The 12,323-nt window shown below is 44.3% G+C and overlaps 1 protein-coding gene across 1 annotated transcript in view; it reads left to right on the forward strand.

Annotated features, from left to right (window-relative positions):
- Nucleotides 1-11,318, forward strand: part of LOC146041464 (B-cell receptor CD22-like) — a 133,891-nt gene extending 122,573 nt beyond the window's left edge. Inside the window, exons 17-18 of the mRNA XM_083161441.1 lie at nt 8,884-8,927; nt 11,021-11,318. Of these exons, the coding sequence (XP_083017567.1) occupies nt 8,884-8,927; nt 11,021-11,071 (95 nt within the window). The 3' untranslated portion in view covers nt 11,072-11,318. The remainder of the gene's footprint in view (nt 1-8,883; nt 8,928-11,020) is intronic.
- The last annotated feature ends 1,005 nt before the right edge of the window (nt 11,319-12,323 follow it).

The raw sequence follows: 12,323 nt of genomic DNA on the forward strand, positions 1-12,323 counted from the left end.
ATAAACACAATTAGGAGACATTCTACGATAATTACTTGCACAAGTTTATGGCATGACCAATATTTACCTTCCAGAAAAGACGCAAACACTTCAGCTGGGGCCTCGCTATCCATCGTGCTCACCCCCCTGATCTCCTCAACTGCTATACAGCTCTCGGCCATCACCTCCAGGGGGGTGAGCTCTAGCCCTGATGGCATGGGCCCGGCCCCAGATGTCTGGCTGTGTTCCCACCGCTTGGTCATCTTCCTCTTCAGGGTGCTTTTGAAGTCCTGCCACCTGCAATGTAAGTTGACATATTAATACATGTCACTCTCAATGTTAGCTGTTGCAGCCATTGCTATGTGCTACATCTTACGACATGTGATTAATGTCCCATATATAATATTACATGCAACTATGATATCAACCGTTACAATACACATTCACAATCACCCTACTCTAACTCTCAAGGAAATAACATGGCAATAATGTATGTGTATCGTAACAACCTCATGTGCCATTTGCAAAATGCATAGAAGCATCAATTCAATCATTACTTGGCTATTACTGGCCACATGTTTGACAAAACAACTTGCCTCTTCTTCACATGGTCCGTCTCACGAACTTGTGGCGCAACTGCATTAATCTCTTCCGTGATCTGTTCCCAAATCTTCCATCTGCGTGTGTGTGTCAGCTTCTCGGATGGACACTCTATCCAATCACGTGCTCGGGGAACCAGGATGGCCAGCTCCTGTGCTTCATATGGCTTGTTTTTTTTTGGTGGTTCCGCTGTTGCACTGGCTCGGCCCTTGCTACGTCCCTGGCCACGCCCCCTGGCACCAGTCGCTGCACTTGAAGTGCTGGCCATGGTACTACCTTGTGAAGTCCCCTGTTGTGTTCCAAACAAATCTGCTGATGGTGCAGATGAGCCAGCTGCAGGTTGGGCTGCTGCAGAAGGGCCAGGTGTAGGTTGCCCTGGTGTAGAATGGTCAGGTGCAGCTTGGCCTGCTGTAGAAGGGCCAGCAGCCTCCTCATTACCCACTGCCTGCATGTGCAGTGGCACATAGGTGGTGCTGGAGTCCAGCTGGTGAAAAAGTTGCTGCAGCTCTGGGTCTAGCTCTGGTTGGGAGCCAGACATGTTAGCAACAACATTGTCACCCTCTAATACACCTTTATATACTGTTTGTGTATCCTGTTTGGCGGACATCAGCGGCAGCTGCGTTCCGTGCGTGAGCGTACGTCGCTGTTCTTTCGCGCCGCATACGGTGGCGGAAATTCCATTGTGGAAAACCTGGCGAAAGTTCTAAATGAAATACTGGTCACCAATGATAACATTGCATAGAATCTTCGGATACACCTGGGACTATTGCACAATACACATGCTATTTGCTAGCATTACATGACATTTGAATTATGACTACTGTGGTATTGTGGCGTTTTATTGCAAGCTAAAAGTAGCCCAATCCCTTAGATAATCCAGGCCACAAATCATGCAAGACTCATCTCTACTGTTATAGACCACACATGTGAGAGCCCTATAAATAGTGACTTGCTGCTAGAATCATTTGTCTACAGATCTGGACTTGTCAGGGTCTAAGGTAAGCTCTTCCATGCTCCTTGTAGATATGATATCCATTAACAATGTAAGTGTATGAATGTATGCACCATTGCCTCACTGACTACAGATTGTTGGGCCAGCAAAGTGCGTGTATCATTATTGCAACATGTCACATGTTCACTATTTCACTCACAGGTCTTAAACATGTGTGGGTTCATCTATTGCAGGACAACATGTCCCAGCAATAGATGAAATGTCTCATAGTACATGATGTCGTGAAAAAATGCTGACACCTTTATATGTGTGTTTTGGACGGTGTGTATTGAGTTCATATTATTGTGTCATCATTAGAGAGTCAAATGGATCTGCGGGATTACACGGGGCGGCCATCTATTGTACGTATTGAAGGCTACAAATCAATTTGTAGTGGGATATGGCCTTTATGTGCATAGGTGCATCAGTATTTATGTTCATTTCTTTATAGGTTGCAGAAGCTATTCTGCGCTACATGGAGAGGAGGCTAAGGGCACTTGCGGCTCTCCCCACTCGTCGCCCAAGGAGGCCAGGACGTGCTAGAATCTATCGCACACGGGTGACTCTGTTTGCTATGCCCGATGATGAGGTACTTACTAGGTACCGGTTACCCCCACATGTAATTCTGGATCTGCTCACCCTAATTCAGAGCGATTTGGAACCTCTACACGGGATCACGACAGCAATTCCGCCTCACACACAGCTGCTGGCGGTGTTGCATTTCTGCGCCTCAGGATCATTCCAACAAGTAGTGGCAGTACTTGCTGGAATATCTCAGCCGGCCTTCTGCCGAATCCTGAGGCGTGTGACGTCGGCCATGTTCAGGCGCAAGGGGCACTTCATGGCCATGACATTTGCCACCGAGACCCTGCGCAGAAGCCAGCAGGCCTTCCATCAAATTGCTGGCTTCCCTAATGTGATAGGGGCTGTGGATGGCACCCATGTACCATTTGTGCCTCCATCTCGAAGTGAGAAGATATATAGGAACCGCAAATTGTTCCACTCACTGAACGTGATGGTGGTATGTGGCCCATCCATGGAGATTCTCGCCTTCAACTCGAAGTTTCCCGGAAGTGCCCATGACTCTCATGTCATCCGACAAACCGGGATATGGCAAAGACTCCAAGAGCTGGAAGGCCGTGATGCGTGGGTTCTGGGTGACTCCGGTTACCCATGTACGCCCTGGCTACTTACGCCGTACAGCTACCCAGCACCGGGCCCACAGGAGGCATTCAATCGGGCGCATGTTGCCACCAGGCAAGTGGTGGAGCGCTCAATTGGCCTTTTAAAAGGTCGATTTAGAGTGCTCCACCGCACTGGTGGTGACTTACAATATGCGCCTGAAATGGTGTCGAGGATCGTGGGCCTGTGTATATTTCTCCACAACATTGCTGTGCGGCGTGAGATACCCTTTGATGAGTGGGAGGTACCATCTGAGCCGCAAGATCCGCCCATGCGCCCATCCCGCGCCCCTGAATGCCGGAGGGGATACCAGCTGCGGGACTCTGTGGCGCAAAGATACTTCAGGTACATGTTATTGAGTTGACATAACACACCCATTTTAGTCACAATCACCCCTTCAAATAAGTCCAGTGTGTTAGTTGTCAGTGTTACAAAACGAACATTAGCCAGCCTGCCCTCCTAATGGCAAAGAAATAGGAGATATTTAGCATATGTGTTTAGTTTTGGGGGAAGTTCAATATAGGTGCTAATTATTATACCTTGGACAAGGGATCTTATGTGTTTGTTATATCTTCATTATTGTAGTTGATACTATCCCTGATGACTGGTGAGTACATTGATTTATTCTATCATGTGTTGGGGATTATTTCCTGTGTTGATGTATGATTTGTTTGCATATATATATATATATATCTATATATATGATGTTGGAATTTATTCACATGTTTCAACATTTCAAGGAGCATGCAGCCAGGCAGGCAGGCAGGCAGGCAGGCAGGCAGGCAGCCAGGGCTGGTGTATAATGCTGGTTTCAGGATACCTGCAAGTGTGTGTATGTGTCTTTTACACATAAATGTACGCATACACATATATGCATAGAGTAAGTAATGCTAAGTACAGCTATGCGTTGCTAAGCTATAGCACGCGTTGCTTGGCGGAGCGCGGCCTCATTGGATTTGCTAAGTGCATACACACTGTGTTTTATATATATCAGATTTGTTCATTGGCATACATCAACACTACGGTTTTGAAGGCATGCGAATTTGTCACCATTTGTGTTGGCGCAGAGACGCTGTTAATGTAAAAATGAACAATAAAGTTATTAACACAAATAACTGTGATCAACCAATGCCACCACCTGATTGGTTGATATATGCCATTGTCAACATGGCGGAGACACGAAGGGCAGAACCCTTCACACATGAGGAGCTCAGGGTTCTTGTCTCCGTCATGGAGACAAGGCTGGGCCGTGCGGGGCCCTTCATAACAAACCGCCATAAGCGGAGGGCGTACACTGCGGCAGGGCGCCGGATTTACGCCCGCACTCGGGTGCGGAGGTCCCTCGGGCAGCTGGAGAGGCGGTGGTCGGACCTCCGCAGGCGCCAGCCCCAGCTGCTCCAACAGATAAGGGGCGAAATTGCTGAATGTGAGTATTTTAGCTATGAAATTTCGCACTTACAACATAGCATATATAAGCAATAAAATGTGTCTCATGATAAGTGGGTGTCCATGGGTTTAAAAGTCCATAGACTCTTATGTGTGCTTCTTCCTGGTTAACATGCAGTCATGTGGCTTTTATATGTAATGCCATAGCATTGAGGATTCTGATGCATACAATGTTCCCGATCTAATATGTGTTACACATTGATAAATGGCTGGGTTGTAATGTGTGAACAAATTACTAACCATCACTGAATAATTTAAATGTCACAATTTGGAGTCCATTAACAGTAAGGAGCTACTTTCCTGCATCGTTTGCCATCATTATCACCCTTCCATGTATGTCTTGTTATGGATTAATACATGTGCCCCAATGAGCCGACATTGACCATGATGTTTTTTTCTACCACACAGCACGAGCCCGAGCCCGACAGGCCCGTGAAGAGGCGGAGGCAGGCCTGGCCCAGGACGAGGCCCGAGACCCCGAGGAGGAGGTGGCGGCAAGGGTGGAGGAGGAGGAAGTGGAGGAGGAGCAAATGGTGGAGGAGGAGGTTGAGGAGGAGGAGGTGCGTGAGGAGGTGGAGGAGGAGGAGGTGGAAGAGGAGTTTGTGGCGGAGGAGGAGGTGTTGGTGGCGGAGGAGGAGGTGGAGGAGGAGGTGCTGGTGGTGGTGGAGGAGGAGGTGGAGGAGGAGTTGGAGGAGGAGGTGGAGGAGGAGTTGGAGGAGGAGGTTGTTGTGGTCGAGGAGATGGCGGAGGAGGGGGCTGGGTAGGCCACGGTTGCCCCGGACACATCAAGTTCCGAGGGGGAGGAGGCGTGCCAGGCACCGGAGTCGCCGCAGATCGGTATGTTTACATAATGCATCATTCATGAAGTAGTTGTACTGGTATTTGTTATGTAGCACTGGTGATTAAAAATTTTGGGCACATACTAATCATATAGACCCCAAAGTGGGTAGCTACAGATACAGGTACGGGTTAGATGGGGAGTCCAAGGCATCCCTTTCATCCAGGACACCTCTCAATTACACAGGTTTGTGGGATGGGTTGGAGGTCCATTTTGACTGCCACATAACCGTTGTAGTTAAACAGGATCCAGGAGTAAAGGGATGAGTGGATCATTTGTGGATTAAAATCACCTGCTGCAAGCGTAGATTATGAGCCATCAAATAGTGGCATCTATATTGTTGGTGAATGTTATTTATAAACTGTAGGATGTATGCTATAAATGGAGTATGGGCCGGGCTACCTTGGAATGGAGTCACAAGTTGGCAGTGTCCCAGGATCCTCCTCTACCTAAACCCCCCCTGTAGTTCTGATTTATTTTTCTCCCTCACAGAATTGTAGGTTGGTTTAGACAGAATTATGATTTAGAGGATGTGTATTGTGCATTCCTGACATTTGCATAACTCCCATGCCACCAACCATCACTGAACTTAGACTGAGCAGATTGTGACAAGTTCTTATTGACGGAGGCCATGACCTGCTTGTCATTGGTTAGTCATGGGTGGGTTGTGACTGAGAAGAAACAATATGACTGTTATGTCTTCTGCAGAGTTAAGGGTCGAGGCCAAAAAAGACAGTATGTAGTAAATAAGTTTGCATGTATGTATATATGTATGTGTCATATATATTTCTCTATGTGTGTCTCTATCTCTCTACATAGATAGATATATATCTCTATATATATATATATATATATATACACACATGTCACCTAGCATTTGTGCAATTTATGTCGTAGTATGTGAAATGTATGCATGAATAACATGACTAATTTTTGCCCCTTTGACATGCCCACAGATGACACCACACCGGCAGATGAGGGGGTGCGTGGGGCCCTCCTGCGAGTGGAGCAGCATCTCCGGCTCCTTCAAGCCGACCTGCAGGACCTAAAAGACCTGCTCATTTAATTGATAATTTAATTGTTTTTGCCTTATGTTAAATGTATATGTAAATAAATTCTTTATGCAAGTTCACAGTTGTTGGTTTTATTTGCACTTTAAATAGTATATGTGTAGATTGTTTATAATCTTTGACACAGGGTGTAATAGAAACCATTGCACTTACATTGCTGTAAGGGTTAATGTGTGCTATGCATGTGTTAGGCATGCTTGTAAGGATATATTGGAATCTAATTGATTCCAATTCCAAATAAGCAGTTTTTTATGAGGATAGGTAATTGAATAAGTGGGTCATGTGATGTATTGCAGAAGATACTTCATAGTGGGTTGTTTGGCGTAAATACTCCGCTTACGTGCGGTAGCACCGCTTGGCTCCCGTTCGGATGCGGTATTCCCGAGCATACTCTGTAATACTCTGTAATACCGTGCCGAATCTGAGTGTTTCTCCCGCACACGCATGGTTTGTATGTCGTCCGTAAACACGCCCTGTTCTTAAAGAGTGAGTCCGTCCGAATGCGGAGTACACGTGGGCGTTTCTACGGACGATGGCCGCATGCGGCAAAACACCGTGGCGTGCGGACCGCTCCGTAAGAATGCGGGAATTTCCGCACAGATCAGAATAAGGGCCTTTATTGGCAGGCGGCTAAAGCCGTCCTGAGAGGAAATATCCTGTCTTACGTAGCGAGACTAAACAAAATGTATTCTGGTTCTTTCCTAACCCTGCAGAGAGAACTCTCCAAAGCATACTCCCAGTACAGACAACTACCCACCCCTTTAAATAAAAAAAACAATATCTTTTAGCAAAAACCCATTTCGATTCATATCTACATAACAGGGGAAATAAATACTTGTATAGTATAAATTATTGCTACTATCGTTTTGGTAATACGACTGGTACACTCCTCACCAACATTCTGAAAGGTACTAGACCAATGGTTCACCCCCTAAGATTGTCTGACGGATCCCTTACGGCCTCAAATAAACAAATAGGTCAAGTGATTACTCATCCTTATACTTTACCCCATCCTCTAACTCTGTGCTACAAGAAAACTCGACATTAACCCCTCTACCACTCATTTCTTCCATAACATTCCCAAAAAGTGATGTCTGATCAAACACAACATTTAACCTCCCCAATCACTCATGAAGAAGTCCGACAAGTACTAAAGTCTTTGAAAAAAGGCAAAGCTCCAGGCCTTGATGGCTTTGGAAGTAGATTTTATAAACTCATGTTGCCACATATCTTAGACTCCCTAACCCAAGCTTGTAATCATATCCTTCTTAATAACAACCCCCCCCCATTTCAACACGGCATATAATAAAATCTTAAGAGATCTTACCCTCCCTGGGTCTTATAGGCCAATATCGTTATTGAACTCAGACTATAAGATCCTGGCCAAAATACTGACAGAGAGACTTAATCCTCTTATGCCGTCAATTGTCCATTCCGATCAAACCGGATTTATTTCAGGGAGGCATTCAGTTCTCAATGTCAGGAAGGTTATAGCCGCTGTCCAACACTTACAAAACAAATCAGACCATTACCCTCTGGGTATTATTATGTCCCTTGACGCAGAAAAGGCCTTCGACCTTGTTTTATGTTTACTTGTACACGACAATGGAACATTTTGGTTTTACATGACAATTTATATCCTATATACAATTGCTATACTGTAAAACTATATCCCAATATATTTGTAATGGACAAATCTTCATGGAATATATATTAATTCTCATGAATTAAAAGTATCCCTCTTTGCTGATGACATGTTGATGTTTGTCACCGATCCCTTAATATTCATCGCCACCATTATTTCTAGATTGAAGGATTTGGCAGATTTTCTGGTTACAAAGTTAACTTAGAAAAATCTGAGCTATTACTGGTAGGCCACCACTCTGAGGATATTACCTCTTCCAACTTTTTACCAAATTCAGAATAGCACAGTCACAAATCAAATATCTGGGGGTTAACATTACGAATAAAACTGAAAATCTCAATAAAGAAAACTTCTCTCCAGCCATCAATAAGTTAGCTTCCTTGATGAATTCATGGACTTCCCTCCCTCTCTCATTATTGGGTAGAGCAGCGGTGGTTAAATGAGTAATATTCCCCAAATTATTTTATTTTATCCAAATGCTCCCCACTGCGATACAACCAAAGGACATACTTTTAATTAACTCTTCCATATCCCACTTTCTGTGGTGAGGGAAGAGACCCAGGATAATGCTTTCAAAGTCACAGGGTGGTCTACGACTCCCTGATTTTAAAGCGTACACCATATCAGTATTCTTCAGATACCCTCGTATACAGACTCAGCCCTTGATAGAGCTATTTTCCATCCGTATTCCCCCTCTTCTCTGTTGCACCTGAAGTCTGCCGATATCCCAAATGAAATTTACTCTAATGTATTATTTCGAGACACTTATTATAGTTGGATAAGTCTCCATAAAAAAATTATCCTCCCCTTACCTCCCTTTATGGGGAAACCTAAATTTTACTCCGTCACTTATGTCTGCCCCATTCCTGAACTGGAGACAGAAAGGTCTGACACTCGTGTCTATGGTCTTCGATCCCGGAGGGATTATACTTCCTTTCAATACTCTAAAGCAAAAATATCTTTTACCAGTTCCGGACAGGGTTTATGTTGTCACCACAAAATGTAAGTTTGATTAGGATTTCTGGAAAACTAGTCCCACATCTCTAATTAGGACTAACAGTGATTTTTAGCTGTATTACACAAACGTTTTTGTAAAAATGATAGTCACCAGGTAATGTGATATATCTTCCAGGACCCGGACGCGATGAGCCTGAGGGAGCAGACCCTACTTATCAGGTATGATAATACTGGAGCTGTATATATATATTATGCTACTACAGTATTACCTAGTGTTATATATCATGTGGATATTCTTATGTACAGGCATCTCAGACTGGTTTGCAATGAATCTTTAGTAATACAATGTAGCCATCTCATTGCTTTGGATACATTGATACGTTCCTTCCTTTGTTGTCTGCTTAGATTAGGTGACAATTGAGTTGGGTTCATGAAAATGGGTCATTGGGTTAACCAAATTAGGTCGACACACATTGGGTTGACAACTGAAAGTCAATCAACACAGACAAAATGTCGACATGCCTACGGTCGATGAGTCAAAAGGTTGACACATGCATTAGGTCGATATTTAGAAGGTCAAAAGGTCAACATGGGTTTTTCACTTTTAAAAAATAAAATAAACATGAACACCGTATCGGCATGGCTGCGCTCGCCATGCTTCGGGCACGGTGCCTCGCTGCTCAGCAAAATGTTTTATTCTCCCACTACGCCCTAGTGGATGGTAGGGCATGAAATACCGCCTGTCGGCACAGGTTGGATCAAAAATAACTATGGGAAAATCCATGTCGACCTTCCCCATAATCAGTGACATTATATCATTGTTACATTTTGAAAACTGTTTTATTTCAAGTAAATATTTACATAATAAGGCCAAATAGTAAAAAAGTATCGCAATAAATTACACACTTTGTTCACAAGACAGAAATGACACATTGGGCGGTATTCAATAAGCCTGATTCGCCATGTTTTTATGGCGAATTTGTGCTGTTTGGCGAATTTCTGACTAAAACGGTGAATCACCCTATTCAATGACCAGATGGCGAATACATTTGAAGGTTTTTTTCGCCATGATTCACCGAGTAGCAATCGCTATCTTTTTATGGTGAAGTGGAATGTAAACTTTTAAAATAAAGTGTTTTGTTTTTTACATTTGGTGTCAAAAAATCAGGAATTTTATTCTGAGGAGGGGCATGCTATTTTTATTCATGTGCTGTAAGCACATGAATATATATATTTAATTAAAAAAAATATATATATATTTTTTTTTTTTACACAGCATCCAGCAGGGGGCGCCGGAGCTGAGCCGCTCATTACATATTCATATATTCACTGCACCCGATCGTTACGATCGTGTGTAGTGAATATACGCTCCCCTGCTGGCACCCCCGGGGGGCAGCCTGTGCTGCCTGGCACCCGGGGAGCCCACCTAACCCCCCACAAAGTTCTGGGCTAGGCAGAGAGACTTCCATCTCTCTGCCTGGCACCGTCCTCAGGCTCCCTGCGGCAATCGCCGCAGGAGCTCATATTCGCCAGTCAGGGGCAGCGAGCCCCTGACACGTTGAATACCGGAGCCTGCCGGCTCCGGAACGTGGCGAATGTGCAGCGAATCCTAAAAAGGATTCGCTGCACCTCGCAGGTATTCTCATTGAATACCGCCAATTTAATCTGCGCTCTTTACTCTGCGGCTAACATGAAATGGCAACAATTAAGATGATTGTATTCACAATAAAAACATGATGGAAATGAAATTAATTGATGTAAAGAAATAACGAAACAATACATAGTATAATATAGGGCCTTATTTTGGTTCATTCTTTCTGACAAAATCCTTCTTAGATGGACAAAACCATGTGCACTGCAGGGGGGCAGATGTAACATGTGCAGAGAGAATTAGATTTGGGTGAGTTATTTTGTTTCTGTGCAGGGAAAATACTGGCTGCATTATTTTTACACTGCAATATAGATCTCACTTTGAAGTAAAACCCCACCCAAATCTAATTCTCTCTGCACAAGTTACATCTGCCCCACCCGCAGTGCACATGGTTTTGCCCATCTAAGAAGGATTTTGTCAGAAAGAATAACCCAAAATAAGGCCCATAGTCCTAATGAATGCAGCAGTATTATCGTAGTTTTAGACAATATATTTATACAAATGATTTCTTGTATATTATATCAATATCAGTGTACAAATTGTAACACTTCTAATAAATGTTATTAGGGCACTTTCAATGGAACTTTAATACTGTACTATTATACATTAATATTTATGTTTGTTTGCATATTGAAGTCTTTCTTATTTTTCTCTTTTTAAGAACATAATTGTACAGAAAAGGAAATCTACAACAATATGCTATGAAGGCTGATATCTATGAAGAGATATATATGGAAACTGTGGGGTCAATAAGTGTGCTGTAACATTGTACAGAGTAATGCATCCTTACACAGGGGGTTATTTTGGTTCACTCTTTCTGACAAATTCCTTCTTAGATGGACAAAACCATGTGCACCGCAGGTGGGGCAGATGTGACATATGCATACATAATTAGATTTGGGTGGGGTTTTACTTCAAAGTGAGATCTATTTTGCAGTGTAACAATAAAGCAGTCAATATTTTCCCTGCACAGAAACAAATAATTCACCCAAATCTAACTCTCCCTGCACATGTTACATCTGCCCCACCTGCAGTGCACACGGACCCTTATTCTGATTGAGTTGGATGGCTCCGAATGCGTATGGCCGGCCGATGGTTGGTATTTGCGCATGTGCAGAGGCGTATCTGCGCATGTGCGAACGCCTCACATGTCCGAACACAGCGTGAGGTCCATGCAGAAAATGATCGTACGGAACCATCCGAGCAGGGGGTGAAGAGGGGCGTGAAGGGCTGTTTGGGCTCATTACCATTTGCGTATGCCCCGTGTTTCATGGGCGTTCCCATGAAACTGCTGGGCGTACGTATGGTAATGCAGCCGTGACACACGTGTGGGGGTGGACATATGACATAGCCGGATGCCACCTGCCCGCCCATATCCCTGCTTTTGCACGGAGAAATGTCCGAGTGGTCTGGAGCACTCAGTGCCATCGGAGGATGGGGGCGATTCCCACAGATGGAGGAGGTGTTCACATGGAAAATTCACTCGCGGTCCGTTCGGTCGGCGTCTTACCGCATTCGGACGGTGTGAGCGATCCGTACGGAAGGCGTGGCTAAGAACACTCGGTTCCTGTCCGCAAATACGCATCCGTCTGAACCAACCAGAATAAGGCCCATGGTTTTGTCCATCTAAGAAGGAATTTGTCAGAAAGAGTGAAACAGAATAGCCCCCACACACACAAGCTGATTTCTTAGGTTTGGTCATTGGGTCGACCCATTAGGTTGACGTGCATTTGGTTGACACCTGAAGGTCTACATGGTTTAGGTTGACAACTGAAATAGGTTGACATATCTAAGGTCGACATGAATGGTCAACACACGCATTAGGTCAACAATGGCTAGGTTGACATAAGCATTAGGTCGATGATCGCTTTTTATTTCTCCCGAATGGGGACACAGTCAACATGGACACCATCTAAGTCTACCACGTCCCCTCACAAGGCCCGCCATGGTTCAGGCAATATTCT

The sequence above is a fragment of the Crinia signifera genome, chromosome 19 (assembly GCF_055691185.1).
Source record: "Crinia signifera chromosome 19, ASM5569118v1, whole genome shotgun sequence".
NCBI classification, from domain to species: Eukaryota; Metazoa; Chordata; class Amphibia; order Anura; family Myobatrachidae; genus Crinia; species Crinia signifera.